This window comes from Dama dama, chromosome 23 (assembly GCF_033118175.1).
Source record: "Dama dama isolate Ldn47 chromosome 23, ASM3311817v1, whole genome shotgun sequence".
NCBI lineage: Eukaryota > Metazoa > Chordata > Mammalia > Artiodactyla > Cervidae > Dama > Dama dama.
This window is the reverse complement of record NC_083703.1, coordinates 53,884,965-53,904,253: the sequence shown is the minus strand read 5'-3', so window position 1 is coordinate 53,904,253 and position 19,289 is coordinate 53,884,965. Positions and strand designations below refer to the sequence as shown.

The 19,289-nt window shown below is 43.7% G+C and overlaps 1 protein-coding gene across 2 annotated transcripts; it reads left to right on the top strand.

Annotated features, from left to right (window-relative positions):
• The first annotated feature begins 719 nt into the window (after nt 1-719).
• Nucleotides 720-18,862, top strand: PCMTD2 (protein-L-isoaspartate (D-aspartate) O-methyltransferase domain containing 2). Of its 2 annotated transcripts, XM_061126776.1 has the most exons (8): nt 776-851; nt 3,680-3,740; nt 4,810-5,140; nt 9,080-9,182; nt 9,996-10,167; nt 13,887-14,010; nt 16,114-16,489; nt 17,180-18,862. In XM_061126776.1, exons 3-8 carry the CDS (start codon nt 4,834-4,836, stop codon nt 17,193-17,195), a joined length of 1,098 nt encoding a protein of 365 aa, XP_060982759.1. In that variant the 5' UTR covers nt 776-851; nt 3,680-3,740; nt 4,810-4,833; the 3' UTR covers nt 17,196-18,862. The 2 variants fall into 2 exon arrangements, with proteins under 2 accessions (XP_060982758.1, XP_060982759.1); XM_061126775.1 differs by lacking the exon at nt 3,680-3,740 and having other exon boundaries at nt 720-851.
• The last annotated feature ends 427 nt before the right edge of the window (nt 18,863-19,289 follow it).

Genomic DNA, 19,289 nt, shown 5'->3' with positions numbered 1-19,289 from the left:
TTGTGCTGAGCAAAAGTAGGATAGAGGCAGATCTCACAGAGTCTACTGGGAGGGCCAGGCAGGTAGCCCACAACAATGGGTGGCATCAGGGGACAGAAGGCCCCAGGGCTGCATGGGTGGCTGGGGGAGGTAACCTGGAGGATCTGCTAGTGGGCCAGGACGCTAGGGCAGGCCACTTCTGAGACGCAGAAAGATCCTGACTGACGCGGGGACAACTCTCCTAGGAAGGGCTGATCAAGATGCAGCGTGGGTGAAGGCGGCAGTGAAGCCAGTGGGGGTGAGTGAGCAGGTATGGGAGTGGACCCCTCGCAGGGGTGGGCACGCCAGGGGCTCCTGGCCACTTCAGCTCTCCCTGGCCTGAAGCCATTGGACTTCTCTTGGCACAGCTGGATGCTTCTTGTCTTGCAGATCTTCGCTCGAATGTCCCTTCCGGGTCACTCAAGCCACAGTAGCCACCACCGTGCCAGTTACTGTCCATCGCCTCTGTTTTCATTTCTTCCTCACCTGTCGGCCCCCTCCTGGAGGGTCATTTCCACAGGAGTGAGCCCTGCCGGTCGTGCTCACAGCTGGGTCTTGGCCCGTGCCGGGGCCTGGAAGTGACAGCGTTCACCTGCGGCTGCTCTTTGACCTCCGCCTCCGAGCAGCTCGGGGGGCGGGCCGAGACCTCAGGATGCGGCTCCAGCTGCGCGGTTGCCCCTTTAGGCGCTGGGCCGCGGCGCACGCGCATTAGGGCCGTTACGCGCGCAGGCGCAGTGGGGCGGCGGATGTTTACAGCGGCAGAGGTCGGCGCTGCGAATCGGCGGGCTGCGGAGCGAGGGGCTCCCGGGCGAGGGGCGCCGGAGGAGCTGCAGGTGCGGTCCGGCGGCCGATCTCGCGGGGTGGCCGAGGCGGGAGGTAGAGCCGCCATCGCGGCTCTCGGCCCGGCCTGCGGGGGTAGGGGGGCGGTGCGTCCCTTCCGCCCCTTCTCCCTTCCTCCCTCCTCTCCATACCTTCCCTACCGCTGGGCGCGGGCTCCAGGTCCCTCCCTCGGGGGCGCTTCCTCCTCTCCGCGTCTTCCGGTGCTTTTCCGCTGCTCTCTCGCCCCCACCCCAGCATGAACGCCCCTCCTCATTCCAGGCGGCTCCCCTCCCCGCTCCCGCCTTCTCGGGGGTCAGCCGGGGCGGGTTCCCGGGATTCCCGAGGTCTGTCTCCGTGCGCACTGCTCACCTCTTGGGTTGACTTAACTCTCCAGACGCGCAGCTCGTCTCTAAATTACTAAGTAGGAAACATTAAGCGTTAGCGAGGCACGAGAAGAGTTACCGAGGTTTGAAACAGGTTATGCCTTTTCAGAAGGTGAAAGAGTCTGTTAAGGGAGAGTTGACCCTTCCAGCCTTGGGGACTTGGCTTCAGGAAGGACCTGGAAGAGGTCTTCAGTTGGGAAGGGAGCTTTCCTGGCTGTGGTGCCTGTTTTGTGTTTGCCAGGGCCTGTCTCTCCCAGGTTGACATTTGCACCTCAAAAAAGGCCTTTCTCTAAATCCCCACTTGGTTTATGTGCCTGCTAACGTTTTCTTCGTTCTTTTTGGCCAGGGAGGGGCTGAAGTAAGCAACTGCATTTTTAGTGTTGGGTAGACCGGCAGGTTCCTATAACTCAAGTTTGAACTTGCCTCTCTCGGGTGGGAGGACGGTTGAGGCTCCTGAGACCAGCGCCTGGCTTCTCTCTGCTTGCACTTAGCCAGGAGAGACTCCTTGTTCTGACAGTGTGTCGGTATTTCCAGCTTCGATTTTAGAAAGCTTTCTTGTGTGTGAAGTAGAAATGCTCTCCATCCAATATGTGTTCCACTGCTCTGGTTTTTTCAGGCCCATGAATAGTGTGTATATGGCAGACTTTCAAGTATTTGAAAACAAATCCCTTGCATTCCTTGTAGGAGTTCTGGTTTTCACAATGAGAAATGTCTCCATTTCTTCCCTTATTCCTCTGACAGGAGGTGTGCTTTTGCTTTCTCCTCAGCTTATCTTCCACCTGAATTACTTTGTTCATGTTGCCCTTAGTAAGTAGCCTGATGAGTGTAGACTTCAATCTTGGCCCCCTTATCAGAGCTTCATTCTGTGTTAACTGGCCCCTGTGACAGCCTCTTCGGCTGCCAGTCTGAGACCTTCCTACTCCTGCTCAGCCACCCCCTCCCTGTGCCCTTGCTGCTGGTTTTGGAAGGAGCAGCCCGAGAGTAAGCTGGTCCTGCTGGCAGTGCCCAGTTACATGGAGTGGTGAATTAAGGGTTGCAAAGTGTACCCAGTCAAGCATCCAGAAAATGATATGCCATTACTTTGAAAACTTGGATTAGAGTGGATTGTAGGTCTAGATTTGGTTTGTCAAAGCCATCTCTGAGGTGGTTGTTGGTGTTTTTGGTGGCATTAGAGCTGATCCACATTGATGGTTAGTTAATAAGCAATGATTGTTTTCAGTGTGAGGAAGTGTTAGGTTGCCAGGCAAAGTTAATAATAAATATCAGATCCTGCGGATGGTCACGTGCAGCCCACCAGTGGCAGCAGATAAGGTTACCACATAGTTATTTAGCCTGTTGTTTTGGATAGAGATACCAGTGTGTTCAAAGTTAAAGAATTTTGCTCCCTTGAGAATTTTGCAAAGCAGTATTTGGTGTAGGGTAAAAAACACAGGCCTGTGTTTGAATGCCAACTCTCCTTACAGACTGGTGTGTGATCTTGAGCAAAGTCACTTTTCAGTCCCAAGTTGCCTTACAGTGTTGTGAAGCCAAAAATGAGGTCATGACTGGCACATGGTGCCTGTAATTTTTTTTACAGGCACTACAATAACTACAATCTTTTTGTAGTTATTTTTACTAAAAAGCTAGCCTTTGCATGTGGATTAAACTCGTTTAAAGTGAGGCAGAGTTGAAAATAAGGGATAAATACTTGGTAGACAGTGAAACATACCCATCATATCCTTGGTGTTTGCTTTCTGAGGATAGAACATTACACTCTGGGGGCTTCTGGGTGGAGAGGTGGCTTTCACATCCACCCTGGAGGATGTATGTGAGCTAGACCTTTCCCTGAAGCAACCAAACAGGACTCCACTTTTAGCTAGTGACCCAAATCTTAAGATGATTGTCCTAGCCTAGGGGTATAGGCATTAGCCTCAGAACTAAGTAGTTCATCCAGGATTGAATTTGACCTCATTAACACTTTATCTTTTCTGGCTGAGTTAGTTGGTCGTGGTCTGTAACCATCAAGGGCTCTGAAACAACTTAAAAACAGGGTGAGAATCAAATAACTGGGCCATCCTAGTGACTTGAGAAGTCTCATATTCTGCTTTAAAATCTTGACGATGAAGATGAATTGATTGCTCCAGTCATAAAATGAAAGAGTGCTTGTGTTAAGCCCCCACCTTTCACACACTGTGTGTCCTTGTGAGAAGCTGAAGATTCATGCATGTGGTCAGCTAACTTTCATTCCTGGGGCATGCTCTCCCACCGCAGTTGCTAGTTTTGTGTGTGTGGTGTGTATATGGAATTTTTCTAGTGGCAGTTTTTGTGATTCTCATTCTGCTGTTAGAAGTCCTCAGGATTGTGAGGGAGAAGCAAGCATGAACTTTGTAATAATAAAAATGTAACATTATGGACATCATCCTAATTCAGAAAACATACCAGCCTTTGTGATGCCAGGTTTTTTCTTTTTTTCCCCCCAGCAGTTAATATCAAGTGTTTTGTAAAGCATTATCATTTTATATGAAGTGAAAGTTACCTGTGGTGAGTATAAAATTGGAGTTGTTCAATAAGAGTAAAACCTCTACAGATGCAGGATCATTTTCCCTAGGAATCATATGAGGATACATTGTACTTTAGTAGTTGGCTCAGCAAGGAGGACGTGTCACTTTTTCTTCTTGAAGGCAGTTTGGAAGAGAGCAGAAATGTACTTTTTATTGTTGAAGAGGAGGAATGGTGGTATGGTAGCTACTTCTCAGGAGTTGAGGGAATTCTAGGAGTCTCCTGCTCCTGAGCTGCAGCCTTGAGACAGTTCTGTATTTGTTAAAATGAGGTGTTTGTCACAGTATGTTCCAGGGGTAAGAGAGTTTTGTGGATGTTGTTTTGGCCTGAAGTTTTTACATCAGAACATCCAAAGCAAAGGTTTAACGGTTTGCTTGACTTGATATTTATGGGCATGTGGGATTTGGAAATGCTAGGCAAAATATAAGACAACAGTTGAATTTGAATTTCAAAGTAACAGTGAATACCTTTTTAGTATTTATTGACCTGAATTTAATTCTTTTAATTTTTTGCTTTTAAAGATTTATTTACAAAAGATCTATAGCACTCGAAATATTCAAAAAAGATTCCTCTTAGAATGATTTTTTAGTAAATATATCTGCCCTCTTTTCATGTTTACATTCAATTATTTTTCCATATGTGGAAATATCCTTGTTAAGATAGATGTATAAGCAAGATATTTTTAATCCTAATTGCTTGACTTTCTAGAATGATGACTTTTAGTAAAGTCTTGAATTCTTTAATGATGTTTTTAAGTTGTCAGCTGTGTGTTAGGTATCGCATGTTCATTTATATTCAGTTGATATTGTAAGTTACAACTTATTTTTGGATGGATATAATTAAATTTGAAATATAACTTTTTTTTTTGTTGTTCTGGGGCTGGCATCCTTGGAAGTGGAGGGAGGTAGTGTAAGGGGCTGGGTGTTGAGTAAGTATTCCATCTGTATTATTTTTAGAATTCAGAATCTGAAATTGGTGTGTGTTTAGGACTTTTATTATTCTGCTCTAACCTTTAATGTGAATAGCTCTTTTGAAAATTCTAAAACTGCAGCTTTGCCTGAGCGTGATCTCAAAGATGGGAGGTGCGGTGAGTGCTGGTGAGGACAACGACGAGCTGATAGACAATCTGAAGGAGGCGCAGTACATCCGCTCTGAGCTGGTGGAGCAGGCCTTCCGAGCTATTGACCGTGCAGACTATTACCTCGAAGAATTTAAAGAGAACGCATATAAAGATTTAGCATGGAAGCATGGCAACATCCACCTCTCTGCTCCGTGCATCTACTCGGAGGTGATGGAGGCCCTGGACCTGCAGCCTGGTCTCTCATTCTTGAACCTGGGCAGTGGCACTGGCTACCTCAGCTCCATGGTGGGGCTCATCCTCGGTGAGTCTGGCTCTGTCTCATGTGCAGGAGGGAGAGCCTGCTGGCAGCCTGTCCTTAGTGGGGGCCGAGTTGTAACTGCCCTTGGCCTGCCCAGCCATTGTGGTGTCCACACAGTTCTTGGGTTGGGGGGAGATGGTATTAATGGAGAAATTGCTGTAATGAACAGAAGAGTTCCTCTGGAGCTTTCCTGTTGCCCCCACCTGTACCTCCAGCATCTGACCAGCACAACCTCCTCTTGGACAGCAGAGAACCCAGAGATTGTATAAATCTGGACCTTACGGTGATTTCTCGATTAATACAATCGTGCAGTCTGCCTGTCATTGTCTCTAAACTGGAATAATTAACTTTAAAGTCCCTGGCAGTTAAAGTTCTTCCAAGCAGTTTTTGTTTTTTGTTGTTTTAATACTAAAGGAGTTATTACTTGTAAGTTATTTTCAAATGTATTCCAGGGGTAGGAAAGATTTCACAAGTTATGCTATTTGAAGCCATTTTAGCCTGTTTTCTCAAACAAATAAGTTGTGAGCTTATTCATGGAAACTGAAAATTTTAATGCTGAAACATTATCAGACTACTGAAGATTTTAAAGATTCCTACCTCATGTTAGATACAGTAGTAGGGGACAGGTGTCTGTTTTCACTCAGAGTTAGGTGAACAGTTCTGTGAGAGGAGGGCCAGGAGCCGCTCTATGCTTTAGGAAAGGGCACTGCGGAGGAAGTGGGCTGGTGCCCCTGGGTGGAGGAAGACATGGCTGGCTTGAGGCTGCTGGGGTCTTGGTACGCGTGGATGTTGGAACTGACAAGGTTTGCTAAATATCTTAAGTTTTGGGCTTATGTATCTTAACATTGTTATCAAGTCAGTGTAAGATTCTGAATATTGGTGATTTCAAGTAATAACAGCTTAAAAGTCAAGTTTAATCATTAGCAGTACATTACAACATTGTTTCTCTGTGGTTATTACAGGCACTTTAGAAAATCTTAGTAGTCACTGTTGCTTTTGTGGGTATGGAATGAAATTTTTGGTTGCTTTATAAGTTCATATACTTGAGATTCTGATCATCTGACTTTGGGCTATAAAATATAAATTTGGGCTATATCCTCAGATTATTAAATGTGTAGTTTTTTGTTTTCTTGTTTTTTTTAGGCTAAATGCTTTTTGAACTTGTCTTGGATTGAGACTGCTTTGCAAAGAGAGCTCAGGTTTTTCATCATTCTGGAATTAGTGAATTGTAATTCCTGCTGTTGGAGCTGAAAATTGGAGGAGCTAAGGATAAGGTGGTATTTGGGGGGAGGGGGAGGGTTATCAAACTGATTAGATTGGAAATGCTATTTAAACACGAAATGCTTAGGAAGGGATGACTTAAAGTCATCTTCAACTGACCTGGTGCATTTGACATTCTCTGAAAGTCATAAAGAAACACTCAGGACGGATATTGTTGCTTGTATTTTCTGAGCCCCCGCTTTCTCTTTTCTGGGGGTTTTGCTGGATGTCAGGAGGGAGAGTTCTGAAGGAAGGAGAGCTGTGTTTTTGGTTGTAATGGACACTGCGTGCTGCTTTGATGTATTTGAAGGTGGTAACTTGAGAGTCTGATTTCATGGGTAGAGTCTCGGACCTGCAGGCGAAGGATACAGGCACTGGACCATTTTCACTGCCCGGTTGCTGTGTGTCGTAGGCCTCCCTCTGTGGTTTATTCACCTTCATGCTGCTCACTGCCGAGGTGAAGACTTTGCTGGTCTCCCAGTGCCTGAAGTCTTTCATCTGACTTGGGGTGACTTGGGGTCCTTACTCTCTGCCCTGCTGCCTTTCTGCCACTTCGCTGTGCTTTTGTTGCGACTCCTCGCCTTGCTGAGGGTGCTCCTTTCTCGAGGTTCCAGTTGGCAGGACAGCAGGGGGCGGGGGGAGATGCAGCGCTGGTGAGCTTCACCTGACGTTGTTTTGTGACGTGGGAGCTGCTCTGTCTGGGGGGCCTTGCGGGACCAGCTTCAGGGTGGTGTCCTTGGTACCACCATCCTGATCCGTCCCGTCCTTCCTCCCCTCTCAGTCAGCTTTTTATTGGAGTGGGTTGGAGATATGTGTCATTACTTTGTTTGGTCTGAAGCTTCTTGTCCTCAGTAAGAGTCTTAACAGAGCTGAGGGGCTAATGAGAATATGATGAGGGGGAAGTAAATGCATGTTTTCTTGGTCTCTGGCAAGTGACCAAGAGAGCGGTGAGATTGGGCAGGAAGTAATGTGGATGTGGTGTCGTAAACAGTGGAAGTGTGACTTCTCAAGTAGGCTGTGTTTTGATGAGAGGCTGTTTTAGCAGCCACTCTGTGTGGGAGGCATTGAGCAAGGAGAGCGGGTGAGTCGTCCATTAGAGACAGGGAAGCCTGCACCCCGGGGAGCTGCTGCACCGGGAAGGGGCCAGGTGATCAGTGGAAGCAGAGATGTGTGTGCAGTGCACAGAAGGCTGCATTTACCAGTGTTTCTGTTGGATGTAGGGTTGAGTGTTACATTGTGACTTTGTATGTATGGCTTCTAAATAAAGCCCTACACGCCATGTTCATTTTCTCATGCAGATTTTTTAAAAATCAAGGTATAACTTACCCTTAGTAACTTGACAAAGTTGCATGAAGCATGTATGAATGTAGTATGAAGTATGAAGCTTGGTGACTTTTTACATCCTCCTCCATATAAGCACCACCCAGAACAAGATGCAGAGCAGAATCTGTGCCCCAGAGGTTCCCATGACCGCCCCTCCAATAGTAGGACCCCATCCACTCCAGGGGAAAGTATACTCACCTCCATCACCCAGATGAGTGTTGGCTGTTTTGACCTTCATACAAATGGATTCTTAAAACCTAGAGATTCAGTGAAGCTGTTTTGTGTCAGTAGTTCTCACTGAGATTTAACCCAGAGGCATTTGTATGTAGAGGAAGCACTTTTATCATTAAGTGGGCTCCTAACTTTTCTCATAGCTTTAGTTCCAGTTATTGATAAATTTCTTTCTTCTCTTTCATTCTTTCATTTATTTAGCTGTGCTGGGTGTTAGTTGCGGCATATGGGATCTAGTTTCCTGAATAGGGATGGAACCTGGCCCCTTGCATTGGGAGTGTGGAGTCTTAGCCCCTGGACTACCAGGGAAGTCCCTGATAAATTTATTTTGGTGAAAAAATATGTCATTGTGACTTTGGAGTTACAGTTTTATTTTGATGACGATTAAAACTATTTTGTGAGGATTAAATACCACATTTGAGTGTTTGGGGAGACCTTTGTTGGAAAAAAGACTTGTGTCCACTTTCTTTTGCAAAGACACGTTTCTTCTTTAATTCATTGTTGTTGTTCAGTTGCTAAGTTGTGTCTGACTCTGTGCGACTCCATGGACTACAGCACGCCAGGCTTCCGTGTCCTTCACTATCTCCCGGAGTTTGCTCAAACTCGTGTCCACTGAGTTGGTGATGCCATCCAACCATCTCACCCTCTGTCGTCCCCTTCTCCTCCAGCCTTCAGTCTTTCCCAGCATCAGGGTCTTTTCCAGTGAGTTGGCTCTTTGCATCAGGTGGCCACAGTATTGGAGTTTCAACTTCAGCGTCAGTCCTTCTAGTGAATATTTAGGGTTGATTTCCTTTAGGATTGACTGGTTTAGTGGCACCTGTAACTCTTGGTTTCAGACCTTGGCTGTTTTACCTTTTCAGATGATTCTTGAAAAGTTTGAGGATAGGATGATCAAGGCTTTAGGAAGCTGTGAGTTGGTAGTGCCATGTAAGGAGTATTGATAATGTGGTGAGCAGAGGCTAGTCTGCATATTTAAAGATTGGATTTCCAGGGTGATTTTGGCCCAATAAATGTGAATTTCTGTAATTATACACGTCCAGTCAAATGTGTTGCAGTCGATGAAATAGAAATAAAGAGTGGGGGTTCTTGTCCTGTTTCTGTATATTTTCTTATTCTGAAACCTTTTAGGCCCTTTTGGAGTGAACCACGGGGTGGAACTCCATTCAGATGTGACAGAGTATGCAAAGCAGAAGCTGGACTTCTTCATCAGGACAAGCGACAGCTTTGACAAGTAAGACCAAAACTGTCCATAGGTCTGGGTGTCAGTTATAACTTAAACTTTGGATTGAGTGGAAAGAAATCAGTTTATTACTGTTCATGTTCTGGCAATTGTGATTAAACTGTGGCAGGTGAGTCAGTGATATGTGTGTATATGTTCTAGTTATTTTAAAAATATTTTGTGTTTTTAAGGACCTTAAGTTTTTTTTTTTTTTAAATTATGATACCTAAATGTAATTTATCACTAGTGTAAGAGAAGGAAATAGAATGTTCATTTTTTCTTAATTTTCATGTTTCCAGTAGAGGCAGCATTTTATCATGTCCTTGTTTCTGAAATGGAATTGTTGCACTTGTCTTTAAATGTACCATGTAACTAGCTTTTGCCATTTTAAAACAAGGCATTTAAGTTCTTACTTTAGGGATTAAAATTTAGAAAAACCAAATATATTTTTTTCTTTTTTTTACTCTGTTAGTAGATCTTGAATAAGATATAAAGTAAGATAGGATAGTAAAAGATAATGAAGATGTAAGATAATAAGATAATCATAACAGCAAAGATAGTGATATGCTTGGAGCTTGGGTGACTTAAGCTTGGATTGTGTTTATGATACTGACTTTCATAATATTTTCTTTGGAATTTCTAGAGTTTTGTTTATTACTCACATAGTTCTTTCAGAAGTCTGGTGTCCCAGCTTCTGACTCTTAATTTTATTATGTCGTTGTGGGATTGTACAGTGAAAACATAACCTATGTTTAACATAGATTTACTATATAGACTTGTTATAACATGATATATTTAGTTGTGGAAAACATCTTTTGCTTTCAGGTTTGATTTCTGTGAACCCTCTTTTGTTACTGGCAATTGCCTGGAGATTTCTCCAGATTGTTCTCAGTATGACCGGGTGTACTGCGGGGCAGGCGTGCAGAAGGAACACGAGGAGTACATGAAGAGTCTCCTCAAGGTCGGGGGCATCCTGGTCATGCCGCTGGAAGAGAAGGTCAGGTCCTCTTGTAACTGGTGGTTTTTGTGCACTCAGCTGTCTGCTGAGGTCTGTTCTGGGGAGTTGACAGGCATTTTCTCTTGCAACTCTTGTTACAGATCCCTTCCTCTCGCAGATGAGAAAACAGGCTAGAGAGAGGCCAAGGTGGGGCAGGTCCTGAGGACTTGCTTATGTTCTGATTTGATTTATTTTGGAGGAGAAAGGACACCTGAATACTTGCCAGCAGTTACAGAGTTCTTCCTTATTTAAGATCTTGCCTGTTCTTTCTTTCTGATGCTGGCAGTGTGACTGGCCCTGATCCATTGTTTTGTTAAGGGCCGTAGAATGATACCTCCTCATTCTGTCATTTCTCTTTATTTAGTAGCCGGAATACACAGGTGGAGAGAAACACCCTCATTAGTTATTTGTTTACCTTGAGGTATACTTTATAAAAGGAGGTACAGGATAAATTCTGATTCTTATTAACCTTTGTTTATCAGTTTTTCTCAATAATTGGTTTCCTAGCATCTGCCAAAGATAGTAACCAGTGAGGTTTTGCTTGATTTTTTTAGCAAAATGAATTCATACAAAAGCATACTTAATATTTTAATCTCTGTGTGACCCTTATCAGAGTTCACACTGTCTCACTTTGGCCATGGCTGCCTCTCCACATTGGCTCTTGGACTCTGCAGCCTCAAGAATCTTTGATAGTTTTGTTAATTTCTGGTAAGAAGACGTTCCAGACTTGGAATTAATTTTTTCTGAAAATGAATAATCCCTGTTTGTTTTCAGTTTGGTGGGAATTGGTGTTTAGACACCACAGTTGGGATCTCGAAGGTGATTGTGGATCCCTGTTCATTTTTCTGATGGACCACTAATACTTGGGAGTCAACTGCCACCCACTGCCCCAACACACACACGTTTTTTTTTTTTTTTTTTGGTTTGATGTTTTGGAGAGAAAAGACACCATAAGTTCATATCAATACTTCCAAATCAAGATCAGGACCAGGGTTCTTTTTTCTCACATTTTAGTGTTACATCAGTAGTACTTTTTTCTCAAACTGAAAGTCCTGATCCCCAACCACCCGGCTTACTGTTAATCTGCAGTGCATGGTGTCATCAGTAGCAATCTGAATTCTGAAACTAGTGCAGGATTTTTCTTGTTTTGTCAGGGAGTGGCTTGGGCACCCCACTGTATTGTCCTTATATTCCACTAGAGATGTTCAAATTACTATGTTTTAAGTTACTGGGAATTATACCTCTGTGTGAAGCCTCAAAGAACTGCTCATTTGTTTTCTTTTCTTTCAGTTTTGAGAGGTTGCCATTTTGGGGATCTCAACTTTGTAAAATAGTTTTAAGATTCCAAAGTCTAAGCAAGGAATACTCAGAATTTTATTCTGTGTATGTCCCCTCTTCTCTGCTCCCTTCACCTCTAGGTGACTCATTTTTTGTTTGTTTTTGGTTTATCTTTCATTAAAAAAGTAGAAGCTAAAAAAATTTTCAGTGAGGGTACACACTTTTTTACACTCCACCCACCCGTTCATACATATGAGAGTTGATAAGTTTTATACATCATTTATTTTTTAAAAAAGTGATGTTCATTATAGCTAGAAATTCTTTTTTATCCCTGTTTTGCTTATTAAAATTTTTGATGGTGTGTAAGAATGGGGCTGTTTCAGATAGGCGTGTATAAGGCTGTGGCTGTTTCAGATGGGGTGTATAAGGCTGTGCTGTATTGGATAGGGGTGTGTAAGGCTGTTGCTATCTTGGATAGGGGTGTATAAGGCTGTGGCTGTTTCGGATAGGGGTGTATAAGGCTGTGGTTATTTCAGATAGGCATCTTTCACTGTTAGAAACAGTGCTGCTGTGAAGAGCCTGTACAGACCGTGGACATTACCTTGGTTTTGTCTGAATTCGTGACCTCCTGCAGGAGTGCCTGACCAGAGGCTGTTTAACCTTGGCCATTTCAGAGGCAGGTCGCCAGGAGTCGGTTCTTATTGCTATTTAAGTAGTTTGCAGGATAGGGCCAGATGTCCCTGTGTTTGCTTTTCTTTCTCAGAGTATTGTTTTAAGTATGTATTTATTTATACAAATGAGTTTAGAAGTCTGTGTTGTGTTGCAGAAATACATTGTGTTAACATCTAGATGAATGAGGGATCGAAGACATCTTTGCAGTATTCATGCAGATGAATACTCCAACATGAAATAGGGATTTATAGTTTTGTTTACAGGTTTACACATAGTTTACTGATTAAATTCAAATATTTCACGTTCATGATAACTGAAGTTGTCCTTTTAAAACATTTTTGAAAAGATTTGCTGGTATGTAGGAATGTGGTAAGTTGTTGATGTTTGTCTGGTACATGAGTACTTAGGTCTTTTAGTTCTGAGATCCAGGACACAGTCTTAGTTTTTAGAGGATTTTGCTAGCTTAGATATTTTTAGATGAGAGTGCAATCATTGTGGCTTGTCAAAGCTGACCATAAATCCTACTGTGAACTGTTCAGGCCATTCAGAACCTGGCACGGTCATGGAGCACATGCGTGACCGTGTTGTCCAGTCGAGTTCTCGAGGTGCTCCTTGTGCTGTGGTTCACAGGAACCATCTGGCTGACCTACACTGCAGCGTGTCAGCCAGACAACCCTGTGTCCCATGGGGGCTGCATCCCTGGAAGCCCTTTAGACACATCGATGTGCACCTCCGAGAGTGAGGCCAGGTACCCACATCCAGGGTGGCCCACTCACCTTTGAGGAAGCAGCACTGATTTGTGCTGGTAGCTGCTGTTCAGTGGGGGCAAGATGGTCTCTTCTTGTAGTTCCCATCCCCCAGAACAACAGCCAGGACTCAGTCTAGGTTGGAGGTTGCAGGTGGTTGTGTCTTTAATGACTTTTACTTTAGGATCACCCTGGTCTCCTTACATTCCCCCTACAACAGTGACTTCTTTGGAGAGTCTATAAGAAGCTTGTCTTATCAGATTCCCCACATTCCTTCTCTCATTGTTTCCTTAACTTCTGTACTAGGAACTGGAGTACCTTTGCAAGAATATCTCTAAGTTAGGTGTCGTTCTGGTCATGTCACGTCAGAAGCCCGTGTTGTCAGGTGTTTTCATCTTTAGTGTCTGTGTTTTTTTTAGATTGTATATCAGTTCAGTTCAGTTCAGTCGCTCAGTCATGTCTGACTCTTTGTGACCCCATGAACCGCAGCACGCCAGGCCTCCCTGTCCATCACTAACTCCCGGAGTCCACCCAAACCCATGTCCATCAAGTTGGTGATGCCATCCAACCATCTCATCCTCAGTCGTCCCCTTCTCCTCCTGCCCTCAGTCTTTCCCAGCATCAGGGTCTTTTCCAGTGAGTCACTTCTTTGCATCAGGTGGCCAAAGTATTGGAGTTTCAGCTTGAGCATCAGTCCTTCCAATGAACACCCAGGACTGATCTCCTTTAGGGTGGACTAGTTGGATCTCCTTGCAGTCCAAGGGACTCTTAAGAGTCTTCTTCAACACCACAGTTCAAAAGTATCAATTCTTCGGCGCTCAGCTTTCTTTATAGTCCAACTGTCACATCCATACATGACCACTGGAAAAACCATAGCCTTGACTAGATGGACCTTTGTTGGCAAAGTAATGTCTCTGCTGTTTAATATGCTGTCTAGGTTGGTCATATAGGAGTGATTATATTTAAATATAAACTACCAGTGGTCAAATCTTTTGAATATTCTCATTTTAATCTCTGGGACAGCTGACTAAGATAACGCGCACTGGCCCTTCTGCTTGGGAAACCAAGAAGATTCTGGCTGTCTCCTTTGCTCCGCTGATCCAGCCCTGCCAGTCCGAGTCCGGGAAGTCGAGGCTCGTCCAGTTACGTGAGTGCAGAGATTCTTATTTATCTTTTAAATCTTTTTACTCTTTCTAGAATTTGAAGGGAAACAAAATTCATCAGGAACCTTTTAATTTTTCCACTCACTGAAGCCTTAAAGTTTTACAAGTGATTTTTTAAAAAAAACTCTTGAAATCATTTAAAAACTATAATCGGTTTTTAGCTTATTTTGAGTTATTTTAGGTCATTTGTGCTTAATATTCAAGGGTGAAAGGAAACTCTCTAGAAAGAGAAAAAATAGAAGAGAAGCATGAGCTGAGGCAGGTAACTGTCAGCTGGAGGACCTGATGTGTGCAGTCAGGTTGTGGGAAGCACTGGGTGGGCAGGTGCTTAGACCCGAGTTCATCATGTAGGTGGTGGAGCCTGTCCCATATTTTAAATAGAAGATGTGGCGTCTCTAGACTCCCTGGTGGTCAGGGGAAGATGACTTTATCAAGTGCTTGCTTCCCTGAAAATGCCTTCAGAACAAGGAGGCAGATGTGACCTGCAGTGGGGAGGGCACTGCTGTCCAGAGCCTCTGCAGAGTTTTGGAAGGTGAGGGCTCAGGCCGGACTTGAGACCAGTGTCTTGGTCATGCCTGGACAGGATCATGATGGGGTGGAGGGCACCTGGAGATGCAGGTTTTAAGGCCAGGGCTTCAAAGCAGATGTGGCCCAGTGAGCAACTATGATGCTATTTAGGGCTCCTGAAGTGAACATTCCAGTTATTTGTAACTTTATCTCCTGGGCCAGAGGTTCCTAGACTAGTAGAGTCATGTTGATGAGGGTCAGCTCTTGGATGGATGGGCAGGTGATCAGACTGTGGGCAGGAGCCAGTCAGGAGACTCTTGGGATTTTCCAGGCAGGAGATAAAGACCAAAGCTAAGACACTGAACTCCATAGCGTCAGGGACTCAGGAGGCACGTGGGGCCTTTCTGAGGAAGGATGTGGGAGTCACAGCTGGCTGGCATGTTGTGAAGGTGGGTGTATGGGAGGCTCTGACCCCAGTCAGGCCTGGATTGGAACCCAGGGAGCTTTTGACTGCTTTGTGTTATCTGAGGCCATGGGATGGATGTCAAACCAGGGATCAGTAGGCATAAGCAGAGGGGAGCCTCTTTAGGGAACACGCCAGGCTGGGTGGAAGAGGAAGAGGCAGCAGGAGAGACTGGGGCCAGGGGAAGAGCTGGCTTCCACCAGTGGCATGTTGGGGTGAGCTGGAGGCCAGAGCTGGCTGTCAGAGGTCTGAGAAAGCGTCCTGGGGGGTCACAGCAGGAGGAGCGCTGAGTGGCATTGGGGCAGGATGCCGTGTTGGGGTGTCTAGGAGCAGGTGAGTGCCAGGGCCCCTCCCGTGTCCTGACAAAGGAGCCTGGGGCTCCCGTGGGGCAGCGAGTGCAGAGCCGATTCTGTGAGGGCCTCTGTGGTTTGGGTAAGAGATACTACAGGCAGCAGAGGAACACTCTCTATATTGTGGGTTATTATTTTTTGGAGAAGTTAGGTTCAGGGGGTAGAAAGTGAAGCTCATTTTCAGTTTAATGTATTTAAAACATGATCTCTAATAATTCTCTTCCCCTCAAAAAAACCCTTATATTGCCATGTAATTTAATTACCAGATTTTATTTTTCCTTGATGTGCTTTGGGACTTTTGTTCCTAAAAATGTTTTGGAACTGCTTGTTCTCTACTTTAATAAAAAAAGGAACAAATACTTAAATTCCTGAAATACTGTGAAAATATTAAAATAGATAAAAGAATGCTGGAGCATTCTGCTGGATGAGAGAATGCATCAGTGAACACAGCACATAGAGAAGTGAAGCCAGAGGCCAGAGGACCAAACCCTATAACCCTGGTTCTGATTCTTCCACTGATTGATTATCTAAGCAGTGCTGCTTCCTTTTCTTATCTGATTTAAGGGTCAGTTTATTTGAAAATATGTTTTGAAAAATACCATATGAATGCAAATTAGAGCGTAGATAACATTTGCCTCCAACCCTCTCCTGTTCTTGTCATGTGTTTGTAAATTTGCCAGTGAATGAAAATGAGGTTAGAATTTTCTCAGATGTCTAGATCTTGTGATGTCACGAAGGTGAGACTGAGTCTTGTTCTTTGCACGCAGCACCCCTGGCGGTTCGCAGCCTCCAGGACCTGGCACGCATCGCCATCCGGGGCACCATTAAGAAGGTCATTCACCAGGAAGCCGTGAACAAAAACGGAAATGGACTGAAGAACACTCCCAGGTTTAAACGAAGGAGAGTTCGCCGCCGCCGAATGGAAACGATTGTCTTTTTGGACAAAGAGGTCTTTGCCAGTCGGATCACTAACCCCTCTGATGACAACAGCTCTGGAGACCTGGAGGAGGAGCGGCGGGAAGAAGAGGTGACCACCCCGCCGGATACCAAGCCTGAGCCCCCGGTGAACTTCCTGCGTGAGAAGGTCCTGAGCCTCCCTCTGCCAGATCCCCTGAAGTACTACCTGCTTTATTACAGAGAAAAGTAGGTCTGTGGTTCGGGGGGGAGACCCAGTCTGCCTGGAGGGCCACCGGAGCAGGGGCACTGGTGAAGGAGGGGCTCCTCTCTGCATCTCGTCTGTCCTTGACTGTCCTCTAGAGCGCTCCTCCCTCAGTCTGACTTCTGTGAACACAGTCCATAAGTTAAGAGTGTTTTCTCAAAAGGGCGAGAGTCCCCTGGAGGAAGCGCTGACTTCCTGCTCTCAGGAATCACTGAGGTCTGTGTGTGGAGACGGCTGGGAGACTGTTCCTTACACGAGATACCCTGCATCAAAAAGGAAAACTGAAGTTGAAATTAACCTGTGTTGCTTATAAAATGTGAGACAGAAAGCACAAGTTTTTAACTCTATAAAATCTTTTCTGAGTGGGACATGCCTATGCCCAAGTTTGAATTTTATAGTATCAACCTTTTAATTACTGGCACTGAGTTTCACTAATAAGTGAAACTGAATGAAAATTTCACTAAATCTGTCAGTTATCTGGAGTGGGGAGCCACTGAAAAGCCTTCCTTATTTTAAGTAAATTAACGAAATCTTATGTGAGTTGTCACTTGTAATTTAGAAAAAGAAAAATTGTGTTGGGGGGAGGAATGAAAGTATGAAATTGCCAGATGTCTTTGTGGAATTGCAGAGGATTTCCAAGGAATTTTTTGTGACACCTTTGTTATCTTTAAAAGAACCGGCGTTGAGTAATACCATCAAAGAAGATCCTGAAGAAGGAAGCCAGTGTCGTGTTAAGAAAGAAGCTACATTGCTTGTGCCGCAGTGACAGAGATGATCATTGATTCAACTTTGAGGTGACGGTTTCTGAGGCTCTGTCTTCAGAGCACGTGGAAGGTACTGGCTACAGGAAGTGGATTGGGGATGATGTGGACAGCCCGTGGATTTTTCTTCTGTTGGCTATTTTTCTGTAATTACATTACAGTACTGACTCATAGATTTTATCTTTTATAATTCTGGAGAAAAAGATTGGTTAGTTTTGTAATTTTTTTTAAGAACAAACATAAATAATCAGTAGCTCTTGCAGTAGAGTGGTTTCACTCAACAGTGATATGTGCAGTCCATCTTCTCCAGGCCTGTGTGTTGAGAGCTTCCTGTCTTATCACATCCTGGGTCTTGAAGCAGAGGCCGTCTTGTTAGTCAGGTGGCAGGATGTTTATAGGTGACACTGCTTCTTCCAAAACATTGGTTCTTGTCAGACTTTTCAATTTTATCCAAAGACTAGTATAAAATCTTAACAGTAAATCCAAAATCAGAGTGCTGATGGAAGATTGATCATCCAGATTTTACGATTAATTTTATCCCTTAGCTTCTCAAATGTTGCTGGAGTTCCATGCCTTTGTGGTTTCACTAGCTTCACTGAGTTCTATTTATTTTTTTCCATTTATGCTTTTTTAAAAAAATTGTATCATTTTATCATAGAATACTGTGTGCACGCATAGCTGGGGAAATGTGTACAGCGCCCTAAATTGGTACAGTTAAGCTGTTGTAAAGAAGGTTTCTTCACTGCTGTGCTTACCTGCCTTTCACTGGAAGTCAAGCCTCATTCTCTCAGAGACAGAAGCATGAGTCATGTTTACTTGTTAAGGCTTCTGTTTGCAGATCTTGTTGACGTTATTCTAATTGATTTGTAGAGACCTCTGCAGCACATATACGTTTTTGAACATAATGTTAAATAAGTGATATCGGAAATCTGTTGATACTAGGTGGCTTGACTGAATTTTTTTCTATCATTGTGTATGGATTTCCCTATTTTTTTCAACCACATTTGCCTTTATGCTGGATTGTAAAAACTCTTTACAATGCGTAAGACATTATTTTCCCCTATATATGTTAAACCCTTCCTAACATTTTGTATCTACATCTTGGTTTGTGACTTTTACACCAGAATTTGGTTAAAAAAAAAGAAAAAAGAATATATATAGATAGATAGTATATGTGAAATAATTTGGTGTTGATCTATATTATAAACATAAAGGAGAGTCATCAGTGAGCTTCCCCATGTATTAGCACCTTTCTCTAGAGTTCAGTGCTTTCTGTTTTCAAAAACAGATGAATTATATATAGTCTGTGTTGTCTGCAAGCTCTGCATTGTAAACCATAGACATCAGCTGACTTTTATGTTTTGAGTAGTCTGTATTTTTATATGTGAATTTTGTCTTGAAAGTAGTAAAGCCATAGACATGTGCAAAACAAATAATAAAATTTATAAATATTAAGAATGTCATATAGAAATCAGCTGTGTACTTAATATTTTTGCCAGTCTGGAGCTTTCAGGGGATTAATGCAAGAAATAGGAAACAAAGACTTTATTAAGCTGATATTCAAAAGATTCCAATAAAGGTAGTTAAGACACTTTAGCCTTTTGGAATTGCTTTTGTTTCCTGTGTGGAATTAAAATTCTTGGCTACTTTTTTTTTTTTTTCAAAAAATCTTTTAAAGTAGGTTTTAAAAAATTAGGATCATGTGTTTTCTTTCACTGTATTATTGCCGAATTCTGTACCATTTTAGCACACCTGGGGGGACCTGATTTGTAATTAAACACAGGAAGTTGGAATAGACAAAAGTCAGACTATGTGAACATAGCTGTCTATAGAGTGTCTGGTTAGTTTTTTGGTACGGTTTTCCCATATCGTGAAAATATTGAATAAAAGATAATTGGATAATGGCAGCATATCTTATAGGGCCATAGGGGTGAGGGTAGGGTTTAGGTGTAGGGTTGGTTGGGGGTCAGACCAGGGCCATGGTCCAGATTTAAGGTCGGGGTCCAAGGGTTGTGGTCCATTA

Excerpts from the sequence above, each read along its gene's own strand:
- PCMTD2 (XM_061126775.1), top strand. The coding sequence starts at position 765 with ATGTTTACAGCGGCAGAGGTCGGCGCTGCGAATCGGCGGGCTGCGGAG. Across the intron at positions 852-4,809 it reads GGGCGCCGGAGGAGCTGCAG|CTTTGCCTGAGCGTGATCTC; the intron begins GTGCGGTCCGGC and ends CTAAAACTGCAG. Across the intron at positions 10,168-13,886 it reads TCATGCCGCTGGAAGAGAAG|CTGACTAAGATAACGCGCAC; the intron begins GTCAGGTCCTCT and ends TCTCTGGGACAG.